Source organism: Girardinichthys multiradiatus, chromosome 18 (assembly GCF_021462225.1).
Source record: "Girardinichthys multiradiatus isolate DD_20200921_A chromosome 18, DD_fGirMul_XY1, whole genome shotgun sequence".
Taxonomy (NCBI): Eukaryota; Metazoa; Chordata; class Actinopteri; order Cyprinodontiformes; family Goodeidae; genus Girardinichthys; species Girardinichthys multiradiatus.
The window spans coordinates 14,771,953-14,787,150 of NC_061810.1; the positions used below are offsets into that span (position 1 = coordinate 14,771,953).

At 36.5% G+C, this 15,198-nt stretch overlaps 2 protein-coding genes across 2 annotated transcripts; both read left to right on the plus strand.

The window, feature by feature from the left end:
- Window positions 1-2,232: 2,232 nt before the first annotated feature.
- Window positions 2,233-9,233, plus strand: LOC124884046 (stromelysin-1-like). Its single transcript, XM_047391635.1, has 10 exons — window positions 2,233-2,367; window positions 4,218-4,456; window positions 4,767-4,786; window positions 4,869-5,045; window positions 5,359-5,445; window positions 5,547-5,679; window positions 5,800-5,933; window positions 8,021-8,177; window positions 8,542-8,645; window positions 9,034-9,233. The coding sequence occupies exons 1-10, from the start codon at window positions 2,233-2,235 to the stop codon at window positions 9,132-9,134; spliced, it is 1,287 nt and encodes a 428-aa protein (XP_047247591.1). The 3' UTR covers window positions 9,135-9,233.
- Window positions 9,234-9,631: 398 nt separating this feature from the next.
- Window positions 9,632-14,765, plus strand: LOC124884424 (matrix metalloproteinase-20-like). Its single transcript, XM_047392349.1, has 10 exons — window positions 9,632-9,751; window positions 10,604-10,860; window positions 10,959-11,107; window positions 11,221-11,346; window positions 12,278-12,439; window positions 12,553-12,667; window positions 12,740-12,882; window positions 13,111-13,267; window positions 13,665-13,768; window positions 14,134-14,765. Exons 1-10 carry the CDS (start codon window positions 9,632-9,634, stop codon window positions 14,232-14,234), a joined length of 1,434 nt encoding a protein of 477 aa, XP_047248305.1. The 3' UTR covers window positions 14,235-14,765.
- Window positions 14,766-15,198: the final 433 nt, after the last annotated feature.

Here is a 15,198-nt window from a genome sequence, read left to right on the forward strand (position 1 = left end):
TCAACGGTGTCTAATTAGCTGCCTTCATTTATTCAAATAATATTTGAAGAAATATTATTAAGGGAATATTTTGGAAACGAGCCAAATCTTTCTGGAGAAATGGGGCTTAATGGTGTTTACTTAGTTATCAAATCTAGTAAATGATGTTCAGGGACTATTATTCACTAGCTTGAAAACTAACAACCTGTCTGTTAAATACTCTTTAGTAGCAAGCACGTGTTCTTACCGGTTAGCCGTTGAGCTAACAAAGAAGCTGATAGCTTAGCACCAGAAACAAACACATACCTTTAAAATACCTCGGTTAAAATGCATAAGCACGGACGACACGTTATGATAAATGTTCTGTTTAAAAATCACCCTTTAAATAAAGTTTGTCTTAACTTTAAAAACATCCAAAGAACACAAACCGGCACGTGTGCTGCAGATAGCCTGCTAGCACTAAGATAGCCGAGTTTCACAAAAACAAAACCAAACTTCATAGAATGAAAAGGTTCAGATCCTTTCAATCTAAACCACTTCTATATTATTCTGCCCGAACACTTAACCTCATGAATTGTGGTGAGGAATGTTGTCCAAACGACGATGATGTTTGAAGAAGGTATCCACAGTGAACAAAGGGTTAGCTTCCCGCTAACCTCCAGCTGTGGATGTAGAACGGTTCGTTGCAGCCAGTGGCATCATGGGAAGTCCACTGCTACAGTTTGCTTGGCTGTGCCGGAAGTTGGTTAATGCATTTTATTTTGAAAGTTCCAGAAAAGTCTGTACCGGAGTTTAATGTTGAAATCCATGGCTGTGGGTCCCAACATTATGCAGATGAAAGAAGCAGTTCTTAATCAGCTGCTTAGCATGGTGTACCAGTGACACGGCCTTATCAAAGATAACCCAAAGATTCCTCAGTTTGCTTTTAGCCGAGTGGCTCAGATCATCAAGTGCTGTCTAATGGAAGGAATAGCACTATTGGGGCTTATGATAAGAGTCTCAGTTTTCCCTGTTCATTTGTAGACTTAGGCCTCTTCCTCTTCACTTTCCTTTAGTAAGGATGCTAAACACGATGAGTTCAAATTAAAATACTTTAAACATGTGATTTTACAGCATTCACTTACCATTAAATGTCAAATATAAAACAATATGAATAAAATTCCCTAGTATACTGATATATGCACATATTGTATCAAACAGAAAAACTTTACCCTAAGCTCCTATTCATTCTGTGTTAGTTGCCATTGCTGCATTTTGGGGGTCTAATTACCCAAATGTTTTAAAAGGTCTCTCCCCTGTTGTAACCTAGCAGGTCCATACTGTGCTATCAGCCAACAACCCTGCTTATATCCACTTCTTAACCTGGTGTTTGCTCAGGCCATCAAACCATAGCAACTCAGTTTCTGAGGTCTTGGAAATGATAGCTCAGGGTTTTCTGCAGAGGAATGATTTCAGACCCATAAAGCTCCACAATGATCAATCAACTGTAATTGTAACCCATACTTGCTGCAGCTCCACGCTAGTCAGTCTGGGCGACCTAGCTGGTGGCCATATTGTTCTGCGAAGGACCTAAATCCACCCCTGCAATTTTAGCTGCCTTTAAGTGAGCTCTCTCATTGAAAGGTTCTTACATGCACTTAAAGTGGGACAAGAATAGGCTTTTATAGTGTTATTTTGGGAGAACTTGCAAAATGCATGGGATTGAGAAGTGCCGTACAGTCACAGTTTTGCATCAGCTTGCAAAATGTTTAGCTAAGTTTCTTCGACAGAGGCACTGCTGAGGAAATTATAAATTAAACATCAAAACTTTTGTCTTTAAATGCTGTTGATGACAAAAAATGTGTTGCCTATTAAATTTTCTTATATATTATTTTAATTTGCAATTTTATCACAAATAAAGATGCTGCGTAAATAAATGACTTGCATTTTGCACACACCTTCATAACAATTATTTTTTTATAATTTCAGCTCCATTTAATTTATCTAAGAGACGTCATTAGTAAATTTTTCAGCAAAAAGTTTATTTATATAAATCCTAATCACCACAAGTGTGTCATATGAAAAATGTCTGTTTGCTGTCCCCCACACTTACTCTCTGCAAACCCCTCCCTAATTCCTCAGGACTAAATGAGGCTTTCCAAGGATTTGCAAGCACTATGAGTCACAATGAGTATTTAAAAATGCGTTCTCATTAACCAGAACTTCGGTCTCCATTGTGGGGCACTGGGCTTCATACGGTGCTAGGTCTGTGAAATGCTTGTCATGCTGCTGTCCTGCTGCATTCTCCTTTTGTTTGTGACTGATCCAGGTTTCACAGCACCTACATTTATCCCAGAGGAAGAGAGCACTCCTTTACCTGAACCACAGTTTGATTTGAAGCTGGCCACAGTAAGTGCATCATTGCATTGAATGCATTTTAGTGTGTGAGAGTGGGGTGCATGTAACTCAGACTGTTTTGGGGGATAGATTTGTGCCAAAATGGTTAACTGTGCTTGATAGGAACTGTGCTTACCTGTGCATTCGTTGTAAATGCATTTGTTATTATAATAAATTTTACATGATTGGGAGTCAGCTTAGTGCTCTGCTCTTGGAGTCTATGTTGCCGTAATTGTGCATAGTTTAGCCGATTCTTTTATCATTGTTACCTTTTCTTTCCCTCAATTTAATTTCGTCTAAAATATTCTGGGTTCAAAATCAGACAAACGAAACAAAATACACGTGGCTTCTTTTCTAACCCAATTCTGGGTCAGATATAGACTGTTCCAGGTTTTGTTATGTTTAATCCAGAAAATTGTGGTAGGTTTTTAAATCCCCAAAACAGGTTAAAGTATCTAATGATGTACATTAAGGCTATGCAACAGTGGAATGTAAAGTACAACAAAAAACCTGGAATAGTAAAGAAGTAATACATTGGTTAAAATGAATACATTCATTTTAAATCTCTGTCTTTTGTTTTTTAAGAATAGAGTATATAATAACAACCACCAGGTCATGATATTTAATAATTGAAAAACAATTGAATTTGGTTAACAAAATTTATATTCAACTTATAACGGTACATTCTATTTGAACTTGGAACTTCAAAATGGAAAATCAGAGGTCCCTCTGCAGCAGTTCAATATCCAATATGGCTGCCAGGTACATAAAGCCTTGTAAAATTGTAAAGAGAGCTAGAATTAGGGTGATGCAAAGGAGGTCTTCCAACCTTCAGAACTTGGAGCTCATCACCATGGTCATCACCACGATACATGGTCGAAATAATAGTGGAAACAAACAAAAAACTGTTTTGCAATTATAAGAAGGATTTAATTGCTATAATGCCAATTAAAGGCTTTGCCATAGGTTATTGATAAAGGTATAAATATTTTGCGATATTCCGTGTCTTAATGTTTTATTATCTTTTGAGAGATGCTTGTCTCATTTTCTATCAGAAACAAACTTCTTGGTTGAATACAAATAATTTTAAATCTAAATCTGCCAGGGGTATTAATAATTGTGAACTTAACTGTTTCTCAATGAACTATTAGCACATTTCCTCTGTGAACATGTTTCTTTAATGTATAAAATAAAGAGAAAAGCATTATTACCGGTCTAAATTGTAATTAGCGACACAATTATTAACGAATCTCACTGGATTTACGACCTACATCTTGAACATGAGAGTCATTCTCAGATTGGAGCTCCAGCTTCCAATACAAAACAAGAGCCACGTACTACTGCATTTTTTTTTATTTCCCATTGGGATTAATAAAATATTTTTGAATTTAAATTTAATTTAATTTAACAAAATCAATCATGTTGTTGTTCTCATCTTTTGTTAAAACTCAAAAATTATATAAATTGTTAAACTGATGGAGTTAAAACAAAAAAAATAATAATGTTGAACAACAACTGCAAGAAACTGTATAGCAATAACAGTAGCTTTGAAGCCTGTCTGTATTGACTTTATGAGCATTTCTATGTCAAATTGTGAGAATGTATGAATAGGCCTAGCAGTTTTTTTCTTTGCCTGCATATTGTCAAAATAGCTTTATATCTAATAATTAGGGTCTGTAATAAGGCTATTTCTTGAAAAAATATTCTTCACATTAGAAGACGAACTGTACTTGGAAACTTGGAACTGTACTTCTTAAGCCCTGGTGTATCTTGAGCAAAAATGGTTATGCTGTCATTAAGCTGGAACCAACTAATTTATTTATCTATCTCCACTGTTTGGTATCTGCTGAGTCTGCTCACAGGACTACCTTCATAAGTACTACAGCCTGCAAAATTATCATTTGGTGCGCATGAAGAGAAGCGAGCCTTCATTTATCTCCAAAGTGAAAGAAATGCAGATGTTTTTTGGGCTCAATTCAACTGGAGTATTAGACACTGAGACCCTGGATGTGATGCAGAGCCCCCGGTGTGGTGTTCCAGATGTGGAGGAGTACAGTCATATCCAGGGCACTAGCTGGAATAAGAATGTCATCACATACAGGTAATGAGCGTTGCTCAGTTTGATTCTACTTTTTTCAACATTTAAAGTCATTAATGTCAAAAAATAAATCAACCTGATTGCTCCAAATAGCTAAGCCAAACCAAATCAAATCCTGAAACCTACTTTAAGGCCATGAGGCAATTCAACTTTAGGTAGAAATAGGCAGAAGCAGTTGTCACAAATCATAGCAGCTAACAAATTTTTTTAGCTTTGGATTTATGACTCTGAGAAGTCTTGTGAGGCTTGTTGGAGTGCCAACTTCACCGGTTTTACTTGAACTTATGTTACACTGTGTCTGTTCTGATCCAAGCTGCATTTCAGGAAGGCCCAGTAAATTACACAAAAAACATAAACGTTTAATAATGATGAATGCAGGACAGCTGACTATATGACACTGCATGTTACTTTTCAGCGATGCCACTGTCTCGTTCACATTTTTGCCATAACAAAGAATCAGCTGATCATCTGAGAATGAAATTACAATGCTCCATGAGGACCCCAAGAGGTCAGATAAATATTAACTCGGCTATTCAGACGGCGAGTGAGGCCATGAGTTTCACTTTCAGTTACAAGCATCCAGCATACAAAGGTGAGTGAATCATCTAGATGGGATAGTTTGCAATTATGTAATGTTATTTTGGGGTTATTACGGCAGCTTTATTGGACATTTGTTTGGCGGCTTGGATTACTTGGTCAACTTAAGTATGACACAGTATTAAATACTTTGAAAGGCGATGTGGGAGCACTATGTAACTATGGCGTCAATTCTTTCCACCGCAAAGAAAAAAAAAAACGACGTACGCAATTATGTGAGGATGAGGGTATTAGGATGTGCATAATATATTTTTTTTGAGGTTTTGAAACAAAAACTTATTTAAATTTTGGTATACGTATAAATCCAGAATCACTGATGTATCCAACCTACAAAACCTTCTGTCTTACAAACCTGCTGTCCAGAGAAGATGTAGCCAATATCAAAGCACTTTATAGTAAGCTGCTTTTATTTTTATATTTTAATGTACCACTGTATGCTTAACTTAAATGTAGTATTTATTATTAAATAATTTACTAACTTGTCTGGATATGTTAGGTCCTCTCATGGGTCATAGAAGCTGGCTGCTCAGACCACTGTTACCCAGACTCATGCAGGACAAATGTGCACCAGACCTGACCTTTGATGCTGTGGTAACTCTTCGGGATGCTACCTTCTTTTTTAAAGACAGGCATGTTGATACTTGCTCTTTACATTAATATATTCACATATGTTCAGCACATCTTATTTGAAAGCTAGGTTCACTTACAGTTTCTGTCTGCTTTTAACCTGGTGGTATTCAATCTATTAGATACCTTTGGATTAAGCATAATGAGCAGTCTGACATAAAGGAAGGTCCCATCGTCAACCTTATGCCCACGATTAAAACCAGTATCGATGCTGCCTTCTGGATACCTCGTAGATCAACTGCTTACCTTATTCATGGTAACTATGTACTATTGCTTCCAATGTGACCTGTATCATGCATGAAAAATGCATTAAACCATTATTTTTTGGATGTCTCAAATACAGGATACAAAAATCCAGGGCTCATATTCACAAATTCTCAGAGAGCTCCTTAGTCTAAAAATTCTTGGCAATGAGTCTTGGTTTAAGAATGATTCAGTTTGCTGCTGAGAGTGACCTGAGCGAGGAGACGACATAATGTCCTATTTTAGTGAGGGGGTGTGGTTGACACTGATGCTAGGTGTGACACTGTTTTCTAAGAGCTGTGATTGGTTGTTAAAAGAAAGAGCAAAAAAAAAAAAAAAAAAAAAACAAAGACAAATGCACTCCTAGTAATCAATGGAAAAAAATTAACAATTTTTATAACATTTTGACTGGATTCAGAAATGTGTAAAACATGAAAAGATGAATAAACAAAATTAAACTAATTGTCACACAGCATCAAAATGTTTGAACATAGCTTATATAAATGCTCATTATTATTTTGATTTGCTTATTATTATGTTTAATCGCCATGCTGGTCGTTTTCATACTGCCATCTATTTCATATTAATTAATTTCATATTAATATAAAAATTCATAATTTTACTGTGATTGCCTTCTTGTAGAATGAAGTTTAGTTTGGTAAAATGACCAAAACAAAAGAGGAAAAAAAAGGTGGAGAAAACTGAACTGAACAGAGGAGCAGAGCCTGCTGGTGGAGGAGAAGAGAGGAGTGTTGAATGGTAGATTCAGTCCTGGGATCACGGTGCAAACAAACATTCCCAGCAGATCAATGCGTTGTTCCCTCTGCTTTCAGCACCAGCCTGTAATGTGAGCAGCTCTGGTATCTGCTGGTATTTGCTGCAGTCAGAAGCTAGAGAGGAGATAGCAGCAAACCAAAGAACTTCTCCACAGACAGGGAGCGTTGTAGATGACCATTTAGGCTGCTGACATCATCATGTACAATACAGCAAATATTTGTTCATCTTATTTAAGAGTGCTTACATTATTCTACTGTACCTTGTCTAGAGTTTATATTTATGTATATATATTTTCAAGCTTTTCCAGTTTTTTCCAAATTTATTTTTTGAAGGCATTTCACAGTCTGTAAATATTTAAATAATTCTGTACAACACTGTTTGTAATTTTGTTCACTTTGTATTCATGGTTATTTATTATTGTTTCTATTATTTATTTATCCTTCCTAATATTACCTTACTAGAGGTGCATCTTTAACCTGTTCTGCCGCTAAAACTGTTTAATTTCCCCTTTCTCATTTATTTGACTGTTAAGGGGATGGATCCCTGTACGTTCGAGCCGGTAGCGTTTTATTAAGTCACTGTTGTTCATTGTACAGAGAATATCTCTCCTTTCTTATAGTCTTTCCACCATCTTCTCTGCTTAAGTCTTCCTCACTACTCTTAACATTTCATCAAGTTAGGAGCTCTCTTAAGGCCTAAGATGCTTTGTGAATAACTTTTATCTTGCTAAAGGAAAATTCTACAAAGAAATCGTAGAATTCGAGAAATTCTAAGATTTTTCTTAGAATGACATCATTAGGAGCTACTTTTAGTCTTAGGTTATTTGTGAATATGGGCCTAGGTCTATTATGAATCTAGCTCCAGGGCATGCTTAGCACATTTTCATTTTATCTCCCCTGTTGAAAATGTTGACTCTAGCAGTGAAAGGCTGGTACTGTCTGTGCACCAAATATTTGGTGGGCCAGAGAAAATAACCTCTTTTTCAAAACCGGGAGGTGAGCTCATGAAGACCAGCAATAAATGGGAAAACAAAATAGTTAGCATGATGCTTAATACTCCTGTGTTAGTTTTGCTTAATTGAAGACAATTAAATACAAACGCAGAGCTTCAACATTAGTTAAAAGTTGGATTATTACTTAAATAACAGTAGTTCACTGCCTTTCATACTCCTGCAGTTAAAAGTGAAAGGAAAACCATCTAAAAGTGGCTGTGGCATGATCCATGATCTTACAATGGAACTGCTCTGAAAAAACAAAACAAAAAAATTTTGATTCCTTGGGTTTCATGCAACAAATAAAAATCCGAATTCTTTTCTGTTGACAGAATCAACTTTCTGGACAGTAAAAGGCTCTGTTGTGCGAGGAAAGCCAAGGTCACTTTCCTTCTTTGGATTTCCAGCTTGGGTTCAAGATGTTGATGCAGCTGTGCACATTGTTAAAACTGGACGTACTCTCTTCTTTATGCATGATGTTTACTGGAGGTAAGGGAGCACTAAAGAGCTATACGTTCCAGCTGTTAAAGAAACTTTTGAACTTTTTGCAAATGAACATTGCTTGTCAATTTTGAGCCAAAGGTTTTCCACAGGTCTGCAGTATTTTACATGATTATAATGTGTTTATATAAGCAGTTATTAGCACAGAGAAACAGAGTTAAATAGCATAAATATATTGTGTGTGAGTGCTTGATATATATTTTAAATCAACCAGCACTTGTTTGCTCACAATTCATGTGATGATTACTTTACCTGTAGTTTGATGACAGTTGTACCAAATGCATATTTTTCACAATTCTCAAAGTAAAAACCATGTGATTGTGACTTTAAATGTGTCCTGTGTCTTTTTCAGTTACAATGAAAACCGAAAAGTGATGGATTTTGGTTACCCAAGGTCTATCAGTGAGGATTTCCCTGGAGTCAACACCACAATAGATGCAGCTTTCTATGAAGGTGGTGAGTACATATTACCAATGAACTCATGCACTTAGAAATATGATACCACATACAGTATGTACTAGTACAAAAGTGTCTTTAGGCTTGGGGGCTTTTTAATTTTTTTACTAAATGCAAGCACAGGAATGTTAATTTATATCCAACATCTGCAGCAGGGAGCTGGGTTTTTACAGCACTTGTGTATGCCGTGTGTGATTTACGCTGTATAATTTGACATTTTAATACTTTTATGTGATATAGTGTAATTTTAGTTGCAAGGAAAGGTAGATATTTAAGTTCAAAATATTCATTGTTGTAACCAACATCAGGAAAAGGCTTGCACGAGTCTAGACAACACGTCTGTACACTGTCTTCAGAAGATCTGTTTCTGTTTTTATGTTGGTTTTAGATTACATCTACTTCTTTGTGGGACCACAAGTCTACAAATTCGACCACAGCCACCGAGCTGTTGTCGGGGTTGAAACAGCTAATTCTTGGCTCGGCTGTTGAAAGAAAACCTGTTGAAATGCATGCAGCTGGGAAATGACCTGGAAACACTGGTTATATTTTAGGGTGGAATGTCATTTTGTGTCTTTTTTGTTTTTTTAAATAAAGAGAAATTTCTCACACTAAAATGTCTTCTACAGTTCATGGCTTGGTTTGTGGCTGGTCTCATAAATCCTATTTGTTTACTATTTGTATGTGGTGTAGACCTACATTCAGACTAGGCATAGACCAATTTAGGTTTCCTCACATGTAGCTGCAGGCTTAAGCTTGACTTAGTAGAAAAGAATGTTTTCAATGTTAATTTCTATACCAGAAAAATCATACAGTTTCCCATGAATTCCAGACATATGTAAGCATTTAGGTTTCAACCACAAAACCTCCAAGTAGGTCTCACTGTAACTATCATGATTGAACACCTTTGGACCACGTGATTACCCTGCGGCCTCATGAATGCCCCCATATGAAAGAAAATGTTCAGTCTGGTGAAAAGAGCATTAAAAATGGAGTTGTTGAGGATGTGGATACTTGTTTTGGGCTCTCTGATATTGGTGGAAATCTCATGGAGTCGACCCATTGGCGAGAATCAGCAACTGATTCCTGGTGATGTTGAGCTTGCAAAGGTTTGTAGGCAAATAGCTGTTCTGCAGACTGGTATCATATATTTGTATGCAAATTCTTTTTACTGTGGATATTTGTTATTTCTGTCATGACTTTTGACTTTTAATGAACACAGCAACCATATGAATTTGGTTTAGACACATTTCTGTTAATAAATTATATTGTTGCAATGTAATAATGCAATACTTTTATTTTCACCTAAATCATTTTTTCAATTTCAAGTATAATGGGGGAAAGATCAACATTATTGTCCAATAAGTAAGGATAGGGCACCAGAGGCCCTCTATTAATCAAATATTGAAACATTACATTTTTTACACTATAAGACAAGTAAGTAGTTGCTTTTTTTGCCTGGTACTTTGAAGGCATTTACTTTCTCAATATGCAAAAACATAAGACAAAATTTAGCTATAACTTTTAACCATAGATTTAAGTGCACCAAGAATACAATTTTTATTTAATAAATGTTAACCAGCAATCTTGTGGTACATCTGTTTTATTTAACTGTAATAAAATGTCATTCATCTCGATAAAACTGGAGTTCTTCACTGCTTTAGTGGGTTTCTGATGTGTTAATACATATTGTGTTTGAGTGTTTCCCCCAAATGTCTAATAGCAAAAAGCAATAAAAATACAAGATACAAAATAACTATCAAAAATTAAAAATACAAATTCATGCCACACTTTTTCTTTAAAAAAAAGCTTCTACTTTACTTCCACTTCACTATTATGTGCTACTTTATGTCTATTGCATAAAATCCTTAACAAAAACACACATGGAAGTTTGTGGTTTAACTTCACAAAATGTGGAAAAGTCCACAGAGTACAAACACTTTTACTGCACATTTCAACAGAGCTATCTAAGGACGTTCTACACTCTCAGCCTCGAAGGCAGAGACAACAGAGGTCCAACACGTAGGATCAGGTCTGCATCAACCATGGAGGAGAAGGTCAGAGAAATGCAGAACTTCTTTGGCCTGAGAGAAACAGGAATCCTGGACTCCAACACCCTGGATGTGATGAAGAAGCCGAGGTGTGGTGTTCCTGATGTGGACAACTATAGTTTTTATCCTTATCAGCCCAAATGGAAGAACCATACCATCTCTTATATGTGAGACTGCTTTACTTCATCAAGTAATAATATTGTAAAATAGTTAATTTTATGTATATTGCACATACGGAACTTACTAAGTCTGATGCCTAATGCAGGATTGCAAAGTATACTCCAGACATGAGTAGAGAGAATGTGGAAAAGTCCTTTAATTTAGCCCTGAAGATGTGGAGCGATGCAGCTCCTCTGACCTTCATTAAAGTCAACCATAGCAAAGCCGATATTGTCCTCTCCTTTGCACGCAGAGGTAAATCTGAAAACACCTATGAAGAATTACTGTCATGGCTTTATATTTTAAAGTGTAAAAAGTATATGATTCATGGGATAATCATTTAGAAGTATTTCTGTACGCTGTTGTAGCTCATGGAGACTTCTCTTCCTTTGATGGACCTGGGGGTGTCCTGGCTCATGCCTTTCAGCCTGGACAGGGAATGGGTGGAGATGTGCACTTTGATGAAGACGAAACTTGGACAACAGGGGGACAAGGTTTGTAGTGTCCTGCAAACAAAATATATTTAATTAGATTTAATACTGTACTTCTGACCCCACTAAAATCACAAATGATCCAGCATGATAAAAAAGTATTAAAACATACACTTTTCAAAACTGCCTTACGTCTTTGTGGCACATTTATATTCATATTGACATGATAGCATCACACAGTTGCTACAGATCCTTAATGAAAATCTCCTGATCTACCATATCACAAAGGTGCTCTGTTAAATAGAGATCTGGTGACTTTAGAGACTTGTCATGTTCAGTTTATAAGTTTGAGATGATCTGAGTTTTAGGACATAGTCCATGGTTAACCAAAATGTGCCAAGAAAATATCTTACACACCATTACACCAACAAAAACAGCCTGAGTTATTGATACACAGCAGGATAGATCCATGCTTTCATTTTTATGCCAAACTCTGGCCTTAGCATCTGAATGTCAAGACCAGGCATTTTACCAGGCAACATTTTTCCAGTCTGTTATTGTCCAGTTTTGGTAACCTTGTGTGAATTGGACTTCTTCTGTTCTTGGCAGACAGGAGCGGCACGCGGCTTAATCCTCTGCTGCTGTAGCCCATCTGCTTTAAGGTTCGGCGTGTTGTGAATTTTTATCCAAACACATGCTCATTAGATTTTTTTTCTCTGTTTTATACCATTAGCTGTAAATTTAAGAGATGGTTGTGTGGGACAATCCATGTGATTGGCTGTCTTGCAATTTGTGTCAACAAGCAATTGAACAGGTGCACCTAATTAAGTGGCCAGTTAGTGTACAAAACAATGTGGCCTCATAGCCCCTTAAAAATTTGACAGTGCAAATGAAGTTTTGTAACCCACAAATAGCAGTGCTACAGCAGCTTTTACCATCATTTGAATGTATTCTGAATTAGCTCACACCAGTTTTTGTTGCTGTTTTATTTCAGGTTACAGTCTGTTTGCTGTTGCAGCTCATGAACTTGGTCACTCTCTGGGTTTGACTCATTCCAGAGACCCCTCTGCTGTCATGTTCCCCAATTACAGACATCACAGCAGCAAACAGTACACTCTTTCCATGGATGATATCCTGGGGATCCAAATACTGTATGGTGAGGATCACATTTTATTTGAAAAATATTTTTTTTCTGAAAACAAAAAGGAAATGAAGGTATGACAGACTGTCAAATAAAAATACAATGTGGTTTTCATCACTGTTACTCAGGCAAACCCAAGAAAGATGCTGAAACTCGATCTACAGTTCCAAAGAAATGTGACCCCAGGTTTTTTTTTGATGCAGCTGCGGTCATCCAAAATGAGATTGTTTTATTTAAGAACAGGTACACTGTGAATCACACTATGGCAAAGTGTGCTGAATATGTTTCAAGTGTAACTTTTTCTTTTTTATCCAGATTCATGTGGATGAGAACAACCAAGTCAACTTATTGGAATCGCCTGAGGGAAGGCCACATCACCACCTATTTACCTGACATCAGTTCTCCTGTCGATGCCGCTTATGACATCGCAGCCAAAGGCGTGGCATATCTATTCGCTGGTAAAATAATGGGCACTCTGTAAAAGCTTTGCTCAAGCCATGTCATTATGACAAGGCTGGGTTTTCAGCTGGAGAAGGCAGTGTCTTGCCCAAATTACAGTCTTTTGCAACTTAAGTGTTGCAGTTCATGCAAGAGGCTCGCCGATTTTTGGAAGCGTCTGTGGTATGTTGGTTGTTTTTCATTGTGTCTCGAAATGCATAAACATAGCTGTGTTGTTGTTTTTTCAGGTCATAAGTACTGGGTGGTGCAACAGTTAAAGACAAGAAGTACAGCTGGCAACATCTCAGAGTTCGGTTTTCCACCAAGTGTTGGGCAGGTTGATGCGGCAGTTCATGTTGCAGAATATGGGAAAACCATATTCTTTATAGGACAGCTTTATTACAGGTAACTTAATAAAATGTTTGACATTTCAAATGCACTTTTTATGAAAGGAACAAATTACCCAACAACTAAAAGCTGTAACACCTGGTAAAGTCTGCCACTAGTGAGTTTTTAAGGCTGCTCTTCATAGAGCAAAAAACATTATGTTTAATAGACAAAAATTATGAATTTTTTGTCTGTTAAACAAAAATCATTATCTAGCAAGCTAGATGGCTAGCTAGATAATTATGATTTTTGTTAGCTAGCTAGCTACACACTCGGTACATTAACAGTTAGTGACCTCAGGGTTGAAGAAGAAATAAAAACATGTTTGACATAAATTCTGCATTTTTGCTGCTCGCCCTCCCCTGCAGCCAGAAATCTTGAGTAATAGACTTTATAATAAATATTTTTACTTTAGGTATGATGAGCACAAGAGTCAGATGGACCCTGGCTTCCCCAGATTCATCCAATCAGACTGGCGTGGAATACCGAGAAGGATTGACGCTGCATTTAAGTTGAATGGTAAATTAAAAGAAACTCCTTTGTGAAAACATTTTATTTTGGACTTGGGTAGCAGAACACAAACAGAACAACAGTCTTTCTTCCGCAATATTTAGGTCAAGGATCACTATCAGCTCCCACTCAATTAAGAGTAGAATGATTGTAAAAATTACTCAATTAAGACTAAAACTTATTTGGTAAAAAGGCTATTGAAGTACTGTGTAACTGATCATAGCATCTAATTGGACATTTAAAAAAATAGACACTGCTCAACTGTGTAATAATTTTGTTTCAGCATATATTTTAAAACCATCTACAAGATGTTACAAATTATTTTTCATTTCAGAGTTTTAAACAAGATTTCTTGTATTGTTCTGCTTCTGCAGGCAGCATCTTCCTCCTCAGTGGGACAAAATCCTACCAATATGACTTCAGACAGAAGCGGGTGGTGAACATAATTGCAGGAAATTCTTGGCTGGGATGCTGACTTACTGAAAACCCACACTTCATGTAGCTAAAAAAATAAATGTAACTGAACATGTTGTGGTTAAACAGAGATTATACTGTTGCATGACTGATCTACAGTCTATGATGACCTCTGTACAAAGGATATGCTGCATGGATTTATTGTGCAATATGAAATACGTGTTCAGCATGTGTTATGGTTTTTATGGGATGTTTTGAGGGTTATATATTGTCCCAATTTAGCTTATTATGATAGTTCCTAACAAAAAGCACATAATCGTAATAACCAAATACCTGAATAAATTTCCACTGACATTTGTGTAAAACAGGACATGTATTCATTATGAACAACATGGAGCTTGTGTCACTAAACTCTATAAAATTTATTTTTGTTCATAAATCTGGTCTGTGTTTATGTGACACAGAGGTTCCATCTTCTTCACTCTCCAGAAATGATGATAACATGCTATCATAGTTGTTTGTAAAGGTTTTTCCATCGCTGTTTTAATATCATATTCTTCTGTTTTATTAAAGAGCATTTAATGTAAAGCTATCATGGTATGGCATGTTTTATGCCAGGTGTATTCTCTTGACTCAGTTATCACACAGAAATACCAAACATGTCAAAGTCATATGTGCAGTTAGGAGTAACCAGAGGTGGGTAGAATTGCCACAATTTGTACACAGTTAAGAGTAGCACTGTTTGAGCATATTTTTACTCATGTACAGTACAGACCAAACGTTTGGAGACACCTTCTCATTCAAAGAGTTTTCTTTATTTTCATGACTATGAATATTGTAGCTTCACACTGAAGGCATCAAAACTATGAATTAATACATGTGGAATTATATACTGAACAAAAAAGTGTGAAACAACTGAAAATATGTCTTATATTCTAGGTTCTTCAAAGTAGCCACCTTTTGCTTTGATTACTGCTCCGCACACTCTTGGTATTCTGTTGATGAGCTTCAAGAGGTAGTCACCT

What these genes read in the sequence shown, in the direction of transcription:
- LOC124884046 (XM_047391635.1), top strand. Translation starts at nt 2,233, where the DNA reads ATGCTTGTCATGCTGCTGTCCTGCTGCATTCTCCTTTTGTTTGTGACT. An exon ending in TTGATTTGAAGCTGGCCACA is followed by an intron (nt 2,368 to 4,217) that starts GTAAGTGCATCA and finishes GTCTGCTCACAG; the next exon opens with GACTACCTTCATAAGTACTA. An exon ending in TGCAGCTTTCTATGAAGGTG is followed by an intron (nt 8,646 to 9,033) that starts GTGAGTACATAT and finishes TGTTGGTTTTAG; the next exon opens with ATTACATCTACTTCTTTGTG.
- LOC124884424 (XM_047392349.1), top strand. Translation starts at nt 9,632, where the DNA reads ATGGAGTTGTTGAGGATGTGGATACTTGTTTTGGGCTCTCTGATATTG. An exon ending in GTGATGTTGAGCTTGCAAAG is followed by an intron (nt 9,752 to 10,603) that starts GTTTGTAGGCAA and finishes ACATTTCAACAG; the next exon opens with AGCTATCTAAGGACGTTCTA. An exon ending in CGTGGCATATCTATTCGCTG is followed by an intron (nt 12,883 to 13,110) that starts GTAAAATAATGG and finishes TTGTTTTTTCAG; the next exon opens with GTCATAAGTACTGGGTGGTG.